Here is a 22,525-nt window from a genome sequence, read left to right as displayed (position 1 = left end):
GCATTTTAAGGCCGATTACATGGCCCAACATATCCCAGAATGCATAGCGCGGCGGTGGGTGTGGATAATTTTGCAGAAAAAAAAAACGACATGAGGGGCGGCCGAAGAGTGAACTTTAAGTACTGAATATGATGTCACTTATTTATGTGCAAATGTTTAATAACGAAGAACATTAAACATTACTGTTGGCCACATGTCGGCAAAGTCATGTGACATTAGTGACGTTTGTACTAACTTGGTTTTAAAGCCTTTACTTTAAAATATACGTCGTTCAATAGCTGAGCTTAATCTCACAGAGAATGATCAAAGCTCATGTAGAAACAAACACATGAACAAAAGATTTTCTCCTTCATTTCTGTCAAACACAGCTGTATGACACGTTTCCAGCTGTTAGTATCATGGTTGCTAGGCAACCTGGGCATCGCAACGGAAGTTAGACCGTCCCATTTCACAAGCCTCGCACTTCCGGCCTTAGCGGTCTTTAAGTACGCGGCCCTTGAGGATCGTTGAGGCTGCAGACCCTGAATTGGGATACAGCCACAGACTAGAGGTAATCTGGGGAGTGGAAACACATGAGGAAACAGCTGACACTAACAAACCTAACTAACAAACAAAACTAACAAACTAACAAACGACTCTGTCAAAATAAAACAGGAAACACTGAGAAAACACAATAATCAAAGAATAAAACAGGAAATACACAAAACACTGAGTGGCAGACCCGGTGCTGTGACACAGACAGGACTTTGTACCTACGCTGAGGCTACTACTGGCTAATCTTCCCTCCCTCACATAGTGACAGTTTTTCCAGCAATGACATCATCTAGTAAATGAATTCATGGCATATGCCAAATTTGGCAAGTTCTGGTCATGAGTTATCTAAAAGTAAATCTGTTCGTCACACAAAGAAACAACTTGATCAACAGCCGATAAACTCATGTCATTGAACTTGGTCTCCCACTCGTATCTAAATATGCGTCTGAGGTCTGATCGGGTGAAGCTGGTTCTGCTGTAGGTTACCAGTGTTGCACTGTGCTGTGAACACTGAGGAAGTTTACCCACACACACAGACCAGTTCGTCCTCTTTGACTCCCACCACCCTCGGGAACACAAACTGGGAGTAATCAGGACAACACAGAAAATGTTCCCACAAAGGAACACACATGTGCAAAGGAGGCTCTTAAAACAAGGTTATCATCAAATCAGAGAAGCTGCACAGAAACGAAGGTCAGACACCAACGAGGGAGAATCAGAAGGACAAACAGGAAGTCAGGTTTGTCAGACAGTCTTCTCCCAGCACGATGTCCCAGTGTAGCTCAGACACACAACAACACAGCAGTGCAGGGAGGACCTCTGCACAGGAGACAGATGCAGTGAAAGAATCCATGATGCAGTCTGAGCTCCTCCGTCTCCAGGTGGATCAATCCTGTGCTGATGGTGAGCCGCCACTTTTTGTTCGCCTCTTGGATCAGAGTTAAAATCCTCTTGCTGAGAGATTACGGTGTGTCAAACACCTGAGACCGCGAGCTTAGCTCCTCCTTTAAACTTACCTCAGAAAACGCGGCCACATGGCGGGCAGGTCGCCGTCTTTTCATTCTGGTAAACTTCAATGTTTATTTTTAATTCCTCTCTGAAGTGCGGTCTGATTGGCTCATATTTCACATCAAACTTATACGTTTAGTTTTGGTATCGTCACTTTATTTTTGAGGTGCTGGGATCGTCCATATCAGGGAGCAGGCGTGCTGCGTTTCAGACCGGACAGAAAATGGGAAATTCCAGTTTCCAGAATGGAGAAGAAGCAGCTCAGTGTGAAAGTGAAACAACAGATTTATTGATCATTTCATCCACCCAACTTTTCAAAAAGGTTATTGACACAACACACATACTCTTTAATAAAGTGAAATTATTACAGGAAAATGAAACATAAGTTAAAAAGAGCACGCTCTGAGATCTATGGTACAGTTTCAGCGTCGATTCGTCCATCCTCTGTATTTGTTTTATAAAAAACTTCATCTTGATTCGCTGAGCTGGATTTCAAATGTTCGTCTCGATCCTACAGGAAGCAAACGTTTACAGTCCGATCTCTGAAACCCGCTGCAGGTTTCTGATGGATCGCAGAAGGATGGTGCTCGTGACGCACTCGTCACTGCACGCCCGCGGGCGGCTCCACGTCCTCCATTGGTTGGCTGCCGAAGCCGCTGTCGACAGTGACGTCTGATTGAAGAGAAGAATAAGAACGAGGTGAGTGGGTCTGTTGGACGTAACAAAACGTAAGCAGCACTTCGATGTTAGATGTGAGACTAAAAACAGATTCCAGTCGTCGCTGTTCTGCACATGCTCAGTACCGTCCTGCTCTATCGCTGCAGCGTGTAAAACATCAGATCTGAGCAGAGCTAACTGACGCCTCCGTCAGTTACCTGTGTTGTGTTTGTCGTCTCGGAGCTCGGCGTTCCTCAGCAGTCGGACTCCTTCTGTCAGACCGAGAGACTGCAGAGCTTCAACCAGGCCTTCGACTGCACCTCCACCCAGCTGCAAACACACACAAACGTTTAATCTGACCTGCAGCTGTCACAAAGCACACCTCTGCAGCTTAACGTGTAAGACTGCCACGAGCTCCTGTGAGATACATGAGTCACACTGCTGCAGTACCCACATACTCCACCAGGAGGAGCCCATGACATTCAGTTTGTTTCAGTTCTACAGAAAATCACCGAAGTCCCCTCCAGGTGCTTTACGCGGTACATTAGAGACTCGGCAGTAATAACAGACGCGTTGCTGCTCACAGGTGTCACAGGTGTGTCTGACAACCTGATCGAGATAAACAGGAAACGTCCCTCACAGAGTCTTCCTCTAAATAATAAACTGACAGCGATCATGTGACTGTGTGCACAGGAAGTAGCAGCACAGCTTACGGAAACATCTATGAGCACCAGCGATGCTTCCTGTTTGTGTCGCAGAGCCGGGGCGTGGCTGGCAGGTGAGCTGTTACCTGCAGCTGATTTCAGGGTAAAGACCCTAAAACGGTGGCGAGGACGAACTCCCTGTTAACAGGAAGAGACCTCTAATTGACTCGGGCAGAGGGAGAGGCGGACACGTGGGGTGCCATCACGTGAGGCCGGCTGTCAGACGTGACCCCGCGCAGCCTCAGCGAGGCACGTGTGCAGTGGGCGTGGCTCTTACCTTGTAATGGCGCAGCAGCTGGCGGCAGGGCGTCGGACTGTCCTGGTACAGGTGAGTCAGCGTCATCATGCCCAACTTCTCCGCCAGTTTCTTCCAGGGGACGTCGCCGACGCTCAGCACGTTCACGAGCCGTGACAGCGTGTCCTCGTCGAGCCCCGCGCGCTCCACCTCTGTGGCGGCATCGCAGCTTCACGTTAGCTTGTTTTTAGTAACATCTGAAAGCCGATCAGCTAAAAAGAGAAAACCGACAAACCTTCAGTGCTGCTGGTCGTCGGTCTGATGTTCCCGCTGCCGCGGCGATCCGACTTCGGACTCTTAGATGGCGACAACACTTTCCTGACCTGAAGAGGTGATGTAGCCACACACAACAGCTTCTCTGTTAGCGTCCTCACAAACCGTAACGACGTTCAGAAAATGCCACCTGAGGGTGTACTCTGATTACTCTGAATCGATTACCCCGCTGTTTACGCAGTTGGTCGATCACATGTACATCTGTCGTCTCTACATCTGAAAAATATGCTTTTATTTTGAAAGTACAACTTACCTTTTGGCATTTAGCCAGGTCCAGGGGGGTGTGGCCTCCTGCAGGTCTCTTGCGGGGATTGGATGTCTTTGGGGCGACCTCTCGCTCTTTCTCTTCTTCTCTGATTGGTTCATCTTCATCGTCTGAGGAGGAGGAGCTGAAGAAGAGCGGCTCATCGTTCTCGATGGACTTATCAGCACCTGAGGAACAGCCCACCTTTAATCACCTGTTTGTTAAACGTGGCTCCGCCTCCCCATGTGTGCGTGTCTCACCTGCAGCGATGAGCATGGAGCAGAAGGTCGGCGAGCTGAGGCTTGCGGCTAGGTGGAGCGGCGTGTTTCCTCCAAACGTGCAGGCGTTAACGTCAGCTCGGAGCTGGAAACACAAAGACATTAATGACATCAGATTCACACTGCCGGTTGATGTAAAGAAGCTCCGCCCCCTGCTGTGTCTCGTTACCTCGGTGATGAGCAGGCAGGCCACCTTGAACAGGTTTTCTCTGACGGCCAGGTGGAGGGCGGTGTTCCCGCTCTTCTGCTCAGGCTCGTTTATTTTGGCTCCGCCCTCCACCAGCAGACGCAGGCAGCGCTCGCCGTCCCTCCTCACAGCCAGGTGAAGTGGGTGGAGGCCTGACGGAGAGAAACGTTTCGGTTACTTTCAGCCTTTTATATTTCTGTGTGTGTGTGTGTGTGTGTGGCATCCTCTCACCGTGGAAATCAGGCATGTTGACCAGGTGGGCGTGGCATTCTCCCAGGTGAGCCAGCAGGAAGCGAAGAATGTTGTGGTCCCCGGCCAGCGCCGCCAGGTGGAGGGGGGTACGGCCATCTTTGTCCACCAGGCTGGGGTCAGCCCCCGCCTTCAGCAGCACCTCCACCACCTTCACCTGCCGTGTGATCACCGCCAGGTGCAAGGGAGTCTGCAGAGGAGGAGGAGTTAGCGGTCACGTGATAAGGATGTTTGCAGCTTCCTGCAGCGCCCTAACCTGCCCAACAGGTGTGTGCTCCGTGCTCCGATCAGAGCACAAACACTCCAAACAGGAAAAACTTCCCAGGACTTTACCTGCGCATCTGAAAACACCTGATCTGCCAGTTTCTGCTTACCTGTCCTCAGACTGCAGCTAAAAAGATGAGGCGAGTTCTAGTTTACCTAGTAACCTGTAAACTATGCAGGATGTTATTACCTGTTACAGCTGGGTTTACTCATTATCTACATCAGACAGGAGGGGGAGGAGCTTACCTGCTGGAGGTGGTTGGCTGTGTTGATGATGCCTTGCTGCTGGCTGCTGAGCAGAGTGTGGATCAGCTGCTGGATCACACCTGTCTGATGATGGATGATGGCCAGGTGTAAAGGTCTGGAAGGAGAAACAAACACGTGAAGCCACCAAACAAACCTCAGAGGAGAAACTTGCTGTGATTGGTTCTCAGAAACACTCACGTGTCTCCGTTTCCATCTTGGATGCCACACAGGTGTCTCTGGATGGCGAGGAGGACGCGAGCGTCTCCAGTGCTGCAGTACTGCAGCAGGGCGGTGGCGGTCTGCCGGGCGCTCTGAGAGACTCTGCTGTTGAGGGCAGCAGCTGGAAACGCAGCACAGGTGGAGGTTCAGGTGAGAGAGTGTACAGCGGCACGTCATCGGCGTACGACGAGAGGAGAACAGTTTTGTTTCTTACCGATCTGAAGGAGCTGCTGACGGAGCGGCGAGTCGCTCTGTCCTCCTGTCTGTCTGTCGGTCTGCTGCTGCTGCTGAGCAGCACCTGACTGAGGGGCGGAGCCTGACATCTGAGCCCCTCCCCCATTACCGAAGCCAGAGAAAGAGACATTAAAAAACCCTCCCGTTCCTGCTCCTCCCCCGGCTCCATTCATCTCCTGGTGGAACTGAAATCCTGCAGAAAGAAGATTCAAAACTCAGGACGGCTGAGGAAAGCCCGGCGCCGCGTCCGTTTGAGTCTGAGAGACGCCTTCCTCGTGTTCATGCGAGGAAATCCCCCTTCTCATGCCAATCTTAGAAACATTCCTACCTCCTCCTCCTGATCCACCAAATCCCCCGGCTCCTCCTCCTCCTCTTCCTCCTCTCCAGTGCTCATAGTGAGGCAGCGGCTTCTGCTTCTTCCTCAGCACCTCCTCTTTGTCTGCGAGGGAGAGAAGACGAGACGATGGTGACGGAAAACAAACTAGAAAGTGCGCTTTGTGTCTCTCGCTGCTGTGTAATGAACACCTGAGTGAGTAGGTGAGGACTGAAAGTCTGTGCATGGCAACAGTTTCCACTGTGGGGAAACCCCAGAACTGTGACCTTTAACCCCAAACATCTGCGAGCCTCTGTGGGGATTTACCGGCAGCGCCCGGTTAGAATGTGCTGTGTGCAGCGTGGCGGCTCACCTAGGACTTGCGGGATGTAAGTGAACTGTTTGGGGTCACTGCTGTCGCCCGCCTTCTTCCTCCTCAGCTGCAGGAAGACGGTGACGGGCCGCTCGATCTCTGTGCTGTGATAGGCCGGCGTTTTGAACACGATGGCGTACTGCAGGGAGGAGAACAGTTACTCAGTGTTAAGTGTTTTCTTCTTCGTGGCCTCTATTAGACCAGCTTTGCATGAGTGAAGGCTCGAAATAATCCTTCTTTACATTACACAGCCCCTCAGATCACCCTTGGCCTAAAATAAGCTGTTGTAGCTCCTCCCCCTTTAAGACAATGCCAAAGAGCCTCCAACACCACGGAGAACCGCCCGTGTATGGTCTTCCTGTTCCACAGGGGGCGCTCTTGAGCTGGTAAAAGCGTCTTTAACAGACTGGAGAAAAAAGTTTTGCTGGTTTCTGTGAGTATCAGGAACATCACAACAGCACAAGCCGCTTTACAGCATCCTAAACCCTTAACCGACCAATCAGCACGCAGTAGCAGAACAGCAGTGCCTTATGGGAAACATCAGCTCCACTGCGAGCCAAACTAAGGGGCTGGTTCCATTTCAGTTCAGACATGTGATCCACGATGGATCTCTACTAAATAAACGCCTTATTCCTCTCTGAGCACGCTCACAAATGCAAGACTTTAAAGTGGGTGGGGCTTCTGTGGCTGGGAGCTACCTGCCCTTTGTGACATCATACAGAGCAGGAGTAGAAAAACCTGAGGTGAGTGCAGTGATGAGAGCATTTATAAAAACACTGACAGTCGTCTGTGTTCACTGTGCACAGCTGCAGTGCGTCACATGACTTCCTCTTTAATGACGTTACACATGCTGTGCTGTGCGTGGGGGCTTTCCTGCACATCGAAAAAAGCCACCGACACTTTATTAATATTATTTTCACAATTTTTAACGTCACACACCACAAACCCACAAACTGCAGGTTTATTGTGTTGAAGGCTGCCTCTGTTTGTCTCTCGGCGACTCAGACATTTCCTACGAAGCAGATCTGAGACGGGATTTCTGGCAGAGCTGCTTCCCCCAAACGCAGCCTCAAGCTGAAGCTGAGGCAGGTGAACTCGTCCAGCGGGCAGATGTGTCTGCAGCCCGTTTGGAGGAATTCCCCTCAGAGCGCGCGCACACACACACACACACACACACACACACACACACACGCACACACGCACACACACACGCACGCACACACACACACACACACACGCACACACGCACACACACACGCACGCACACACACACACACACACACGCACACACGCACACACACACGCACGCACACACACACACACACACGCACACACACACACGCACACACACACGCACACACGCACACACACACACACACACGCACACACACACACGCACACACACACACGCACACACACACACACACACACACGCACACACACACACGCACACACACACACACGCACACACACACGCACACGCACACACACGCACACACACACGCACACACGCACACACACACGCGCGCACACATGCACACACACACACACACACACACGCACACACACGCGCACACACACACACACACACACACACACACACACACACATACCCCAAATGTAACCCTGACACTAAAACCACATTTTGAGTCTCCAACTTGTGGGGACGGGATATTGGTTCCCACACACACACTTACCTGTTTGTGGACGTCCGTAGGTGAGAAGTCCCCAAATGCCTCCCAGCATCCGTCCTCGTCCTCCTCGTAAAACCGGATCTCGATGTCATCTGAGGAGCACAGAGGCATGATGGGATATGTCTGCAGCCTGAGCGGCGGTGAAAACAAAGCGCTGGAGGTTTGTTGTTTACCTTTCTGGACTTTGTCGCAGAGCAAGAAGATCTCGTCTCCTCCGAGCACCGAGCCGCACGTCTTATCCATGCGGGAGATCTTCAGGTTGGAGGCGTTGGGAGACTCTGCAGGAGGAACAGATTTTGATCAGAGCTGAGCTTCTGTCAGCGTCTGCAGTGCGGTTCATTTTCTGCTTCTTCATCAGTTACATTGTTTACTTTAATAAACAAACTGGTTACTTCAGCACTAAACACGTCTGCAAATACAGCTCATCGTTACAAAGTTCACTGCGCTCAGATCAGCTGAGCAGGACGCTCAAACCTCTATCCAATCAGAGGCCTGAGGACGCTGCATGGTCAGCATTGATTTCGTCCACCTCTGCAGCACAGCGAGCTCTCGTCTAAGCAAATCTTTACTGAGGACTCACTGCTGTCGTAGATGGGGTTGGAGACGACGGGCTTCAGCGCTCGGGTGAAGGCGCCGGTGCTGTCCTGCAGGTAGGCGGTGAACTTTAACCTGACGATGTTCAGGTCCATCGTCTTCCCTAGCTCCTTGGCCTCCTTCACGATGGCCGACTCCTCGACATCTGCAAACACGCACGAGTTCGACACCTTTTATTCTGCTCGTCCCGCTGAGCTGATCGCTACGTGTACGGTCTGACGTTTGTGTGCGGACATGACAGCACGGCATGTTCTGATGCTTAAAGAAACAGGAAGTTCAAAAACTGAAAGGAGAATTCTGACTTTCTGTTTCTGAACGTCTGAAAGCAAAACGATTACTTATCGTTTCTGAAAACGAACAGCAAACCATTTTAAACGGTGACAAAGCGAAACAAAGACTCAGGACTGAGGTGTTCAGGTGAGTCTACCTGTCAGGTGACAGTGCGGCCCTTTGAGCCGCTTCTTCTCTTCTCTCAGCCTCCGGGTCAGAACTTCAACCACACCCTTCTTGGTCACATGGAGGATCCCCAGGTTGCTGAACCTACAGGAAGTGACATCATCCATTATGCACAGTCTCTTTTCTACATAAAGGTCGTGACTGCAGTGAAACACAGGCAGCGATGTGTTCAGTGTGTTTTTGTTTTTCTCTCTGGGTTTTTTCATTGCAGTAAAGATTCCCAACACTTTGCTGGATTTCATCTGAATCTCAGACAGAAAGCTGCGACTTCCTCTTTGGACTTTTCCCTCACAGCAGCACAAAGAGGCACAAACACACAAACCGTCTGCCTCTCTGTCTTTAAACTGTCTGACACTAAATCCAAACTTTAGAGCAACAAAGAGCACATCGAAAACAACATCCAACTGACAAAGAAAACGAAATAACAATAAAATAAATATTAAATAAAAAAGATTCAAAGTGACCAAAGACTGACTAGAAGCTGACTCTGAGGGGGTCCTTGTGTTTTTTAATAATAATAAGGCCAAGGGGAAGTAAATAAAAAGGGAGGGGGTAATAATGCCGTGATGTGATTGGATACTGACGAGGCGGTGAGGTCGTTGGGGCCAATGTCGATGGTGCAGGTGCCGTTTTCGACGCAGTGGCGTCCAACCAGACTGTGGGCGTGGACGCGAGGAGGGTCGGTGTGCGTCACTAGCTGGACCTCGACCCGGGCCAGACCCACGTAGTTATTGATCTGAGGAACAAAGACAGCATTACGGTCTGCACGCCACAGGCGGGCTTCAGGTTGGACTCCATGAACAGCTTTAATAAAAATGGTGGATGTTCTGGTTAAAGGTGTGTAAAGATGAAGGCTGGAGGTTCTGCAGTGGTGAACTTTGAGCCACGTGTTGCACAATTATTACACAAACATCAGAAAACGTATTGTGGGAGAACGTTTCAAAACCTGCTTTAGGACACGAACGATAACGAGCCCAGCGTGGAGCCCTGTGGGACACCGGCTTTTACGTCATTACCACACACGCGTGGCTCTCTGCGGATAAACATTTATCCCGATAAAAAAGTTCCAAAAAGTCTTTAACTGTAAATGTAGAGAGACAGCACGAACAGGGACGCTCATCGGATTCCCTGGATGCAAACTGTCACCGATCAGTGTGCGTGAAGAACATTTGTTCCTCAAACTGTCGTGAAGATCGGTACAAATGTGGCGCTCGCCCCCACCTGGCTGGAAACTCCACGTCCACATTTCCCGATCAGCACTGATTGATTATTGGATCGTTCATCCAGAAACAAATGTCCGAGGGTTTGTTTTTTAAAACGACCTGACTGAGTTCAGTTTTAGGTCGACGTACAGAAACATTGACCGCCGGAGAGGTGAACGTGGCAAAATGCCGAGGTTGTTATTGACGTGTGTTACCCACCCTCACTGTGGGGTACGTTCTCTTGTTCTTCTCGCTGGAGGCCCCCGGGAGCCCGCCGTGTGATGGACCCTCGCACTCATAACGGAAACGAAATCCCCTCTGTAAACACACACACGTTAAAGATAAGCACAGCAGTCAAGATAAGGGAACATCTGTATTTGTTTCCCTGAGCCGTCACGCTCACAGTTTCACTTTCTCTTCAAAGCAGTGCATGAATTCAACAACATTTAAAACAAGGCGACGGGTCTGAAACTGTTGTTCATTTCATTACAAACAGCTGCTGTGTGCATGACTCGTGATCTTAAACTTTATTAAAACTTTATTCTGAAGAAAAGCTAAAAATGCGACTGCATATCAGAGCCGGTGTGCAGGCTGTGGTGCTGTGAGCGTTTGCGTCACTACTTCAGCACTGGTTGCGTAAACTCGGCACTTCCTTTGTCTTCAGAGCAGAACTGAGCGATTTGCATAGAGACAGTCAGCAGACACGCAACCTTTAGCAGCAGAAACTCCCTGTTTGTGCTCGTCGGCTCTGTCCCGTGTTCTTATATGACTGTTGGGAAAACCCTGGATAAAAGGAAGTGACTGTTGTATTAACGTGTGGATCAGCCCGCCGGGGAAGCACCGCTCTGAGTCTGAACGAAGTCTCTTCTTCCTGTTTGAGCTTCAGCTCAGGTCGGAGCTTTGAGCTCATTCATCACCTCACGCTGTTCAAATCCTTTGTTTGCTTTGCCATGCAGGGCATCGTTCGGCTTCACGTTACACACAACAACAAACACATTTTTGTGTCGTGCTGCTGGTGTTACGTCATCACGCTGCATCCCACCACAGCTGTAGACTTTGTATTGTCAGAGCTTTTCTACTTCAAACTTTAAAACATCAGGATAAGACGTTAATGTTATGATGTCTGTGGTAGGCTCAGGGGAATAAAACTGGACTGGGACAAAGCAGTGAACCTGACTCTGATCCCTGTGGGACACCATCAGCAGCTACAGCACTTAATGGACCGTTCGTCGGTAATGCTGGCGTCTGTTAATCACTCCACCGGTGAATAAAATTCAAATGAGGACTAACAAAGGAACAATCACGTTTAAACCATTGTTGAAGATCTGAACCACCAAGAATCCAGGTTTATCAGGCCGTCTGTGTCTTATTGCTACGCTATATTGTTGACGACTGCTTCGATCTTTATCTTTGTCACCTCCATGTTTCCACTGCAGTCTTTATCCACCCACCGCTGCCTTGTCGTGTTTGTAACAGGAAGTAAGATGTGAGTCTCACCTGTTTGGGCTCTTCGATGATCTGAATGTACGGGCCGTGAGCTACAACACAAACACAGGTGAAGAAAAAACACTCGTCAGTCGCTGTGACTGATCATTTCTCAAAATCATCATCAACTTTCACTATTTCATCAGCGAGAAGCAAAATGTTACCAGACGTGAGTAAATTCTAGAAGGTTCTAGATGACCAGGTGTTATTCGCTGGAGTTTTGTGGAGTTTCTTGTAACATGTTACAGTACTGATGCCCACTAACCGACACACACACACACACTTCTGGGTATGAAACCCAGACTGTACATGTTTCTAAAACTGAGGGAGGGTACTGGGGCGCCCCCAGGGCAGGATCAGAGAGCTGCGTCCATCCTGAGCTGTTTGAGGTTGTAGCAAAACCTAAAGATGGTGAAAGGCTCTGGACTTCACAAGGCTTGGTTTCAAACACACTCGTGTGTTCTCAGGAGCTCCTGACTCCAGCCTGACCGTGTTCTCAGTCAGACCCGTTAATGGTTCACCTTTGACCTTTTTAAACCAGATGTTGTGGTGCAGTGAGATGCTTCAGACAGGAGGTCAGTGTGTTAAAGGCAACAAACTGACTTAAATAACAAACACAAATGAGAGTCTGCAGATTGATGTTGTTTCCTACAATGGCACGCATCTTTTTTCTGATTAAGGAGGCAAAAAATGAGCTGGGAGTTCAACCTGTTCCATAGTTTGACGTGACTGTGACATCGTCCTGAATGCTCACCTGTCTCAGGCATGAAGGGCTCTGTCTTTATGTCCACTGGAATATAGTCGTACGGCATGAACTGCTGCAGCTGAGGACGAACAAGCAGAAACATCTTTAACAGAGCGTCGATCGATCGTCTTTACAGCTCAGACCTTTCAGTACCATCAGACTGTGCTGTCGGTGTAAAAGCACATGTTACAGTTGTGATGTATAAAGGCAGCGGGCCCAATGTCGATCCCTGTGGAACACCTCCATCACACAGGAAGCGGCTCGTTCGTTGTGCCTCACTCTGTGGCTTACGATTGGTCGCTGGCGGACATTCCAGACTCCAGTTGCCTAGGTAACCCTTGTAAAACAGTTTCAGGGGCTTCATAACGTTCCTGTGAATCATCGATTTATCGGCAAAACTGACACATCCCTGGTATCAAAATGATTGATCAGTTAAACGTGAATCATTAGCGCTGTAAACCCCCTCGCAGCCCCTCAGATTTCTGCTTTTTAACGAGTTTCAAACGAATCGGTTATTTCTTACCGTAACTGAAGCACTCTGTTCTTTAACTGCCTCCACTTGTTTTACACCTTTCTGCATGATTGCATTCAGCTGCACAGAATTCACTCATATAGAGAATGAAGAAGATTTTAAATGTCATTTTTGGGATGCTTTACCAAATTTAAGCTTGTAAGTTGCACATTAATCCTGAGCCACGTCTACAGGAGCGACAACTGCGGCCGTCCTAATGAACGCACCGCGCTGAGCTCGTACTCCAGCAGCTAACCTGAAGCAGACACCCAGTGCAAACATCTGGAGCCTGTTTGGCTTGTGGTAGGCCTCCTCAGTTAATGAGAAGCAGGAACAACTTTATTCAAACGCGTTGTTGTTGCATCAAAGCGAAAACGAGCAGCAACCGACTGAAGCTCTGCGACGCTTCGTTGTGTCACCTGCACCTCTCGCCTGGTTAAATACAAAGCTGTGCTTCTTTGAATGAGAAGTGGCTTCCTCTTTAACTGGAAACGGTGTCATTGCTCCCGAGTCAACATCCAACACTGATCCGATCCTCGCGCACCGTATGAAAAGTTTTCTGAACTGGTTTTGTGTCGCTGCTTCCTGCTGAGGTCTCCACAGGTTTACAACAAAGAGCCCACCGCACGCTTTGATTTCAGGCTTTGATGTAAACGCGTCTCTTCTTTTAGACATCAAATAAAACTTCACAGATGTGCAGAAAACCTCTGAATCCACTCAGGATGATGTAATCAGAGGAGACCTGAAATCATTTCCACGTTCTCGTGTCAGAACGAACGGTTAGAGCGAGGCTCAGGCACGCTCGCTGATCAGCTGGATTAAAAACACACTTCCTGTAGTGGAGAGAATAAAGACAAATGTAGAGAAAGTACTTACGTCGTGCTCGTAGCCGCCGATGAACTGGGCTTCAGTCATCCTGCAGCACAAACAGAGACAGTCAGTGAGAAGCGTTGAGAAAGTCAGAGGCGTGTCGGAGGAACCATCGGCCGAGCCGAGTCGCTTTAAGCCCCCTCAGGCTGAAGCTGAAAGTCCCGAGAGGCGGACAAAGACACAAGAGCGCAGCAAAGCGATCCAAAGTTCAGCAGTTTCACTTTCACGCACTCAAACACTGCACGACCTCTCTCCTTCCCTCCTTCTTCTCTGCTGTTTGTCTCTAATCTCCCCCCTCTCTCTCTGCCCCTCCCCTTCCCGTATCTCGCTCTGCTTTCAGTCACTTCCTGGAAGTGGCTGAGCTGAGGAAAACCCCCAGAATCCCAGGCCTGCAGAGAGAGGAGGCGGGGCTACAGCTGCTGATGTCACTCTGCTGCTGCCGGTGAGGCAGACGAGGAAGAAGAGCAACAACAAACAAAAAGAAAAACAGAGATAAACATTCGAGCTGAAAAATAAAGACAGAGTCGACATCCTGAGACAGTTAAAGTCTTTAAATAACACTCATGATGGTGTGAACGACTTCTACAGAAACAGCTTCGAATGGAAGCAGCCGTGTGGAGCTTAAAGAGCAGTAAATAACTACAGCCGCACTCTCACAGCTTATTTCACCTCATCAGAGCGTAAACAGCTGATGAGGTCTGCAGCACAGTCACGAGAGAGCGGACGAGAAACCGGCCCGACAGCGTTCAGCCGTCAGACCCCAGCAGTTTAACACTGAGACAAAGCAGCTGATTAAAGCTGAAGCCCAGCGTGAAGCTAGAACCAGCAGACAGGGACGAACCTGCAGAGGTTACAGCTGTGAACGGCGCTCTGTCACAGCCGGGCGTCCGGCTCCGCTCTGCTTCCTCTTTGCTCTCTTTTCTGTCTTTTTGCTGGTTTCTCGTTCGACTTCCTGTCCCTCGTCTAACGCCTCTGACTCAAAACTGATGCGAAGCTCACTGCTCTCCCAGCTTCAACCCGCTGTGACGGGACAGCCCCTCTCAGCGCATCGACCAATCAGAGCGCTGTGCAGAGACAAACCCACAAAGGTAGAGTACGAGCAAGATGAGAGAAAACCCGAGGGGAAGTCTGCAGGAATCCACAGAGGTTATTTCTTTCATGTTTCCCTGAAACAGCTTCAGTCATTCGCTTGAATTAACCTGATGAAACATTTCTTCACCTGCAGCGTGAGAAGCACCGAACGCGATGCAGACACACAAACAACAGCTGAGGATGCCCATGCGACACACTTCATGTTTGTGACCTCGAGCAGACGTCGCAGGCTGCTTCCAGCTCCTTCAGCTTGTTTCCCGAAGCATCCGGACGCTCTACAGCCGAAGAGCTTCAGTCATTCACCACAGAAGAACAGCTGACAGCAGCTGCAGGAATCTTTAAGACCTGCAGTTTAACTGATGTGTGTTATCTGGCTTCACGGACAGAGAGCTGGGTGTCATCAGCATAGCAGTAGAAATGTTTGCTATGATGATCCAGCCTGAGGGAAGCATGTATGATGTGAACAGAGCCGCGCGCTCAGTTTGTGAAACTTTATCTTCAGATACAGTTTGACTTTTGTGTAATACCGATTTGCACCAGCAGATGGTACAATGAGTCATCGTCACGCACATTATTAACATCTGTATTTAAAAAAACATGCCAGTGCAAATGTGATGTCACATTCTTCGTTTGTGTGTATTTAACCAAACTGTGGATCCTGATTCGTCTCACCAGTAAATAAAAACGCTGCAGGTTTGAATGGATCTGAAAGCTTCTTCCACCTGCTGATCAGAGCTTATTGATTACTGCACATTGTTCCTAGTTTAGTTTATTTGTGTCTTTTCTTTATTTTGTTGGATTTGTTCTTCTCGTGTCTTATTCACGGTTTGTGAGTCAGCTGTGAGCTGCACTGACCTTCATGAAACTTGTGCAGCTTGAATCTGGTTATGTTTGGTTTATGATGGTTATAAATAATCAGCCTGAGACGTTCGAGCTGCAGACTGAGTTTCTGCTATCGGCCTCACTGCCGCTCCTGATTCTGTCGCTGCATTTCTACCCCACACTGAAGCAACGAGCAAAGTGCTGCATAACAAGTAAAAATAAGAATAATCATTTAATAAAGAAAGACAAGAGAAATAAGATAAAAAGTAAAACAATGATAGAAAAACAGAAGCTGAACCCAGTCTGAAGCTGAGAACGATGATGAAGAGAAGGGTTTTCTTCAGTTTGAAGGCTGGTAATGAGGAAGACGATTCTGGAGTTTCACAACGCCCGGTCAGCAGTGCGAACCAATCAGCAGCTAGTAGGCGGACCTCAGTGAATGACATGTGACGTAGACGAACCCCGTAAAGCAGTTAGCGACAATATTTGAAATGTTTGTGTGCACGTCACCGGAAGCCAGTGCAACAATCAGAGGACGGGCCAATAATGGCCACGCCTCCGTGTCAGCAGCATTATGAACCCGCTGCAATCATTATATTAGACCTTTCTACCAGAAACAGACGGTTTAACTTCAGTTAAGTCTAAAGTACGCTGCTTTATCAACGTATTCGATACCTGAGCCAAATGAAAGAATCAAATATGACTCCAACATTACCTGATGTCAGGGCTCAAGATCTGAAGGAGGAGTTATGGAGAGTGCGACCGGCAGCTGATGAACGTCATGTAGGTTCAGAGGGTCATTAATATGGCCCAAAAAATCATTGGACATCCTCTTCCCTCCCTGAAGGACCGGCACATCAGCTGACCTGATTGGCTACCTCCCTGGACTTTTTTGGGGGGGGTAACAACAATAATAATAATAATAACAATAAAAATGTGCAATAAAACGTCCCTTTTATTTCTTCCTTTTATTTAGTTAAGTTACTGTGTTGTCCTGTTTGTGTTGTGTGTCGTATTTCATTGTACTGTTGTTCTAGGTATGACTGTGCAATGACAACAAAGAGTTACCCGTCAGAGCGTCATCAGCATAGAAATGATCCGCAACATGTGGCAGCACATGCAGTGAAAAGACAAGTGGTCCCAGACCCGAACCCTGAGGTATGCCCCAGAGACAGTATCCGACAGTTCAGGAGATCCAGATCATGTGATCCACTGTATCAGAGCAGCATCACCACCGTCAACAACACATGCGATCATTAACAACAGACAAAAGAGCAGCTTCTGTGGAGCCAGGCTGAAAAACCTGCAGCTGCTGGAAAACCACGTCCTCCAATACGTTAGAAGGAAAAGACGAAGAGCAGGATGAGGGTGGAGATCTACAGGTGGAGCGTTTCATGCTTACGTAGACCGTCCCTTAGACTCACAAACATTTCTAAATGTTAAAACAGATGAGACAGTCATTTACAGGCAGGAGGATTCGACCTGTCAGTAACATTAGTTAGTAAGAAACGCTCAAAGTGATGGATCAGAACGTTAGAGCCAATAAGAAACTGAAATAATCTCAAATCAGATCCAGATTATTAACAGAGCTTCTGTCATGAAAACAAACATCTTGTAACCGCCTCGAGTAGAGATTAAAACCTTAAAAGCTGAACTTTAACTTTTCCATTCAGATAAATCAGATTGTTTCCACCAGAGCAGAAATATTTATATCAATATATACATTTGAAAATTTGCGATAACGATATAACTGACGATATAATTGACACGAGACAAAATACTTTACAACTCCTCAACTTTATTAGTGCAAAAAACCCCATCAATGCATTTCCACTGAAACAAGCAGCTGTTTTTTTTATCTGCATTAAAGTTATATAAACATGTAACAGTGCAAATGCAAATTCCTCGCTGACAGTTTAACCAAAAGGCATTTCCAGTGGAAACTGGCCGACACATCCTCAGCATAACCATGTATAATATCCACAAAACTTAAAGAGGTTATACACACACAGTACGGTAATATTATGTTGAAGCACAGTACGTATCACTCCGCGAGGCTCCGCCTACGATAGCCGTAACGCTCCCACAATCCATCAAGCGGTGCGGCTTCGTAGCTCAGCAAAGTCGTAGTGAAACATCTGACAGATTTTCGAGCGCCGTGCACATAAAATCGTTTCGAGGTCAGTAAACACAACCAGAGTTCATACATAAGGCGCACGGGATTATAAGGGGCTCTGTCGACTTTCAGAAAAATCAAAGGATTGATTTTAAGTGCGCCGTATTTTCCAAACAACACGGTAATAACGACGGCCCGCTAGCATTCGCTACCAAAAATAGTGCTTTGTTGTGTATCTGACGGACGAAAGCTAAACCAGTTCCACACCAGTGAAGCTGCAGCATTTTACAAACCAGTTCAGGTTCATGGTTTCACTCAACGATCCGCTTTCGCTCTTCTCATTCTGCGTCACCGCCATTTTCCGGCCATGTGCGTATGTAAACAAAGGCACTGCGCATGCGCGTTTTACCCATATTCTATCGCCATATTTCATTTTCTTATCGTTGCCCAACATCATACCGGTATTACTGTGAACGGTGTGAAATGACCCAGCACTAGTTTCCACACTGATAAACACATTTATGTTCTTTTTACTGCAGTGATACGAGTGTCTGAATCCACTATTGTTCTGTGATGAGAAGTTCAATGGAGGCATGTAAAAACAGGAAATATTTGCCATGAGTCAGAGAATATTCCCCACATATGAACTTCTAAATGTAACAGCAACAACGTCGTCTTTGCTGCCTGTTAGCAGAACAACCGCCAGAAGAACTTTAATAAACTTTAAATAAACCAGGGTGTGTGTGGGCTTCACGGGGACACAAACGCTGCTCTTTTAGTTTCTCATCAAGGAAAAATGAACTAGAACGACTCGAATACACCTGTTATTATTCTCACTACAATATTATTATTTCCTGTTGTTATTATTATTATTGCAAACATACACTGAGCTGATACAGGAGTGATGAAGAAAACCGACAGCGTCTAACGTGTATTTTTACCTGACAGGCGCAGACAGGGCGTCACTTATAATCCAAATCTGAGGATGAGATGGTTTGTCAGTTTTATTTTCTTATTCTGACCCGTATTAAACTGGCCCCTATTGTAAACATCAGGCGCTTCCTGCAGCTTGGCTCTGATTATGAGGAAGAGCAGCAACAAACTGAACGAATAAACCAACGTCAGTCTGCATCAGAGGTTCCCATCGCTTTCAGGTGAGAGCCATATAGAGTCAAACTTTCCGCTGCGCTGGGATGTTTTGTAGCAACCGCTGTTTCAGAAACAACCTCCATGCGCCTTAACGAGGTGTTAGTCATCAGCTGCTGGTTGTCACGGAAACACAAAACAGACTGAGGTCTCAGCTGGTCAGATGATTTATTTAATCTAAAACAGGCTGCTGTCGGCTTGGGACCGAAGCATCAGTCCATCCTCCGTCTCAAACAGGCTCCTGTCTCTTTAAAAACATACTTTTCTCTGATTGGACAACTTGTGGAAGCCTGCAGAGGGGCACTACGTACCTACATGTGAGCTGCGCTGAATGATGATTTATGCAATCCACGAGAGAAAGCATGACACGCTTCAGAGCGGCGGTCTGTTGGCGGTTTAAAAATGATTTCTTTCCTGCAAATCAAGTCAGGGGCGAGGGGGTGGAGCCTACAGCCGGAGGACGCAGACACTACGCAGGTTTGGGTTCATTTCCTCAGGTGATCGAACACACCTGTCTGGCAACCCACGCAGACACGTGGAGGACAAACACACCCGAGTGCACCAAGCGTGACACTGTCACATTTTCACGACCTTTAACCTTTTGATTCATGTTTGTGTTTGCTCTCATTCATCAGCTCACGGTCGGTGTTTCACTGTCAGAGGGTAAAAAACTCGTTTGGAGGACCAATCACATCACTGCTCTTTATGTGTGTGTTTGTGTGTGCTGCATAAAGCGCTGTGAGTGCAGTCAGTGTAACATTGAAGTGAAGTCGTTCTGATTAAAAATGGTGAAAAGAACATGGACCCAAACGTCTTGGGTCGCAGCAGATGGCCCCGCCCCTCCCTGAGCCTGGTTCTGCTGGAGGTTTCTTCCTGTTAAAAGGGAGTTTTTCCTTCCCACTGTCACCAAAGTGCTGCTCATAGGGGGTCACATGATTGTTGGGGTTTTGTCTGTATGTATTATTGTAGGGTCGACCTTACAATATAAAGCACCTTGAGGCGACTGTTATAAATAAAGTTGAATTAATATTACTAATAACAACAACAACAATAATAATAATAGTGCCATGACGATTTAAAACAAAACCCTGGCGCTGCAGCGAGCAGGACAGGAAGTGAGATACACAACCTGCTTTAACTTCAGTGCACAACCTACAAACCAAAACAAAAATCACTTTTTGGAGCTTCAGGGCTTCCGTAGAAACCACAGAAACATTCCTGTGCGTCGCTGAGCTTTGAGCAACAGGATTCCAAAACATCTCATAACAAACAGGAAACGCATCACAGCACATTACAGGGTTAACAGCAGACGTACCGCAGGGCTCCTGCCATGGCTCAGCGCTGACAACGACGATGATGATGATGATGAGGAGGAGGCAGCTGACCTGTTCTTCCTCCTTCAGGGATTTTCCTGTGGATGGTAAGCGAAGGGTTAATGACACAGCTCGGTGCTGATGGAGTCACATCAGTGGGAATTTCCACCCTCCTCCTCCTCTGTGATGTGTGGGGACGATCAGGGAGCTCAGGCCCAACAGACACAGTTAAAGGAGCAGTCCGCCTTCACCACAGCCTCAGTTTCACAGGGTTAGCTTAGCACAAACACTGAGAACCAATGGAAACTGTTAGCCTAAAACCCAACAGGAGGAGGAGGGGGAGCAGCTCTGGAAAGGTCACATTTACATCTGCTTTCATGTGTTTTTGGAAAAATGTTTTTCAAGCTACTCAGAAAAATTCATCTTTCAAAGAAAATGATGAATTTTTTTCAATGATTTGCAAACCAAACGAGGCGTTTAGGTGCCGTCAGAACTTTCTGTCCTACAAACAGACGAGGAAGACTTGCTGAAGCTTCGCTGCTTCCTCCAAACACAGTTTTCTGAACTTTGACTCTCGGACCTCGGCCTTATTTAAACTCTCCTCAGCTTCTTTAATCTGCTTTGATATTTTCACGTCTGTAAGGTAGAAATTCTCCTTTCATTCATTTTTCCAGAGCGGACAGAAAAGTCTCATTTTAATGTAGCACCATCAGCACCATCAGCACCATCAGCACCACATCTGTGCTCTGCGAGCGTCACGTGATTGTTGGCTGCTGTCTGTTGTATATTTGTGAGTCTGTGAGCACCTTGAGGCGACTGCTGTTGTCTTTGGTGCTTTATAAATAAAACAGACAAGATGATTAAATATTGTAACATCTGTGTCTAGAAAATTCTCTTTTGATCATATTTACAGTAATGAAGTCTGTGGATGTCATCAGAGCGCCTTAAAGGAAAACTTCAGGGTCAGAGGTCAGTGTCATAACGATGAATGTTCCCTAACCCTGCAGATGTCTGACGTCAGCACGGCTGTTTCACGGGTTCGTTTCGGGGAAATGTGCGAGCAGAGCCACACGCGTTGGATCCACCATGAACACCTGGATGGAGGTGATGCAGGTGTGGCGGAGCGCCTGGAGCCGCCTCGGGTCACACGGGGTAAAACGGCCGACGGCAGGGCTGGCGTGCAGCACGCTTCCTGTTAGAAAGGCCTTGTTTCCTCTGGAACTTCTTTCAGGTACATCTGAGCCGCAGGTGGGCCACACCGAGACCACCACACGCCACACTGGAAGTCCTCACTCCGCGGCCCCTCGGCAGGATTCCGAAAACTGGCGAATCTGAGGGCTCGGTATGCGGTAAAGGATCATTTTGAACTGTGAAGCAGCTCAAGAACAAACCCCAGGAGCCGAGCACAGTGGCTATTTAACTGGATTCTTTGCGCCTGACAACAAACACGAGCCTGGATTACAGAAGTAGAACGAGCCAGTTTAAACATCACAGCGCAACCTCAACACCTCCACACTTCATCTGCATCAAACACAGCCAGCGCTGAAACGACCCAATAATCGATCATCAATAATCCTCAGTGATCGAGTAACAGCTGCTCACGTCACCCCGAATGTTTGTCACGCGAGAATGAGGCACATTAAAGTTCGGCTGTGGTGGAATCACCTGAGTTACAGGTGCGTGTCCAGCGCTCGGTTAATTATTTTATTTTATTGATCAGCAGTTTGACTTTAAACGAAGTTAAAGAAACGTTACCTGCGCGCAGCTCTCAAGGTTCACTTCAGTCTGGAAACTCCAAACTGGATTCAGCAACAAGACCAAGATCACAACCCCAAGGTCACGTCCTGCTCCCGATTTTCAAAATAAAGCTAAGAACCCTGCACCTCTGATGTGAAGCGAACAGGAGAGAAATCAGTGTGAAAAACATTCAAACGAGAAGAGAAAAAAACAACAAAAAAGGAGGACAATAAAACAATAACAGTCGCAAAAAATATTCAGGAAAATTAAAAAACAGCATTTCAAATGTTTTTTTATTTATATATCAAAAATTCACATTATCTTAATTTTTATTTATTTCCTGTGAACTCATCGACTGTAATACATTCAGTTCAGAGATATCACTATTTCATTTGAATTTTTAGATTTTGTTTATTTAAAATTCTCCAGATAATTTTATACAAATTATTAAAATAATTAATTTAAGGAGAAAAGCGAAAAGATACAAACATTTTTACACAAACAGAAAAATTAGAAATATAAACAAAAAAAGAAGCTTTTAATGCTTTGTATAAAAATTTAAAAAAAATTAAACTAAATTATATTTAACTATTTCACTATCCTTTCAAAATGTGCGGTAAAATGATGCTTTTGTTTTGATAATCAGGAAGTCATGTCCCGCCCT

General features: G+C 47.5%; 1 protein-coding gene across 4 annotated transcripts; it reads right to left on the bottom strand.

Annotated features, from left to right (window-relative positions):
• Window positions 1-1,809: 1,809 nt before the first annotated feature.
• On the bottom strand, window positions 1,810-21,969 carry nfkb2 (nuclear factor of kappa light polypeptide gene enhancer in B-cells 2 (p49/p100)). Of its 4 annotated transcripts, none has more exons than XM_086259973.1 (24): window positions 21,880-21,969; window positions 20,127-20,222; window positions 13,642-13,681; window positions 12,264-12,333; window positions 11,522-11,562; window positions 10,244-10,342; window positions 9,407-9,558; window positions 8,794-8,906; window positions 8,353-8,511; window positions 7,946-8,050; window positions 7,776-7,864; window positions 6,079-6,217; window positions 5,721-5,831; window positions 5,373-5,585; window positions 5,138-5,279; window positions 4,940-5,054; window positions 4,412-4,619; window positions 4,163-4,332; window positions 3,976-4,078; window positions 3,725-3,903; window positions 3,434-3,521; window positions 3,181-3,350; window positions 2,418-2,529; window positions 1,810-2,214 (listed from the first exon to the last, which is right to left on the bottom strand). In XM_086259973.1, the coding sequence occupies exons 2-24, from the start codon at window positions 20,141-20,143 to the stop codon at window positions 2,144-2,146; spliced, it is 2,706 nt and encodes a 901-aa protein (XP_086116099.1). In that variant the 5' UTR covers window positions 20,144-20,222; window positions 21,880-21,969; the 3' UTR covers window positions 1,810-2,143. The 4 variants fall into 4 exon arrangements, with proteins under 4 accessions (XP_086116099.1, XP_086116098.1, XP_086116100.1 ...); XM_086259972.1 differs by lacking the exon at window positions 21,880-21,969 and adding an exon at window positions 21,036-21,798; XM_086259974.1 differs by lacking the exon at window positions 21,880-21,969 and adding an exon at window positions 16,265-16,436 and having other exon boundaries at window positions 20,127-20,204.
• Between the last annotated feature and the right edge of the window lie 556 nt (window positions 21,970-22,525).

The sequence above is a fragment of the Aulonocara sp. 'chitande type north' Nkhata Bay genome, linkage group LG13 (genome assembly GCF_057382095.1).
Source record: "Aulonocara sp. 'chitande type north' Nkhata Bay isolate Kocher_YH1m ecotype deep benthic linkage group LG13, A_spYH_male_GT1.1, whole genome shotgun sequence".
Classification (NCBI taxonomy): domain Eukaryota; kingdom Metazoa; phylum Chordata; class Actinopteri; order Cichliformes; family Cichlidae; genus Aulonocara; species Aulonocara sp. 'chitande type north' Nkhata Bay.
This window is presented reverse-complemented; position numbering and strand designations above follow the sequence as displayed.

Bases quoted from the DNA above. Each gene is read 5' to 3' on its own strand.
- nfkb2 (XM_086259973.1), bottom strand. The intron at 5,832-6,078 runs GTGAGCCGCCAC...TCTCCCTCGCAG, and splicing joins TTACATCCCGCAAGTCCTAG to ACAAAGAGGAGGTGCTGAGG. The intron at 3,904-3,975 runs GTGAGACACGCA...GCTGTTCCTCAG, and splicing joins CTCCATGCTCATCGCTGCAG to GTGCTGATAAGTCCATCGAG.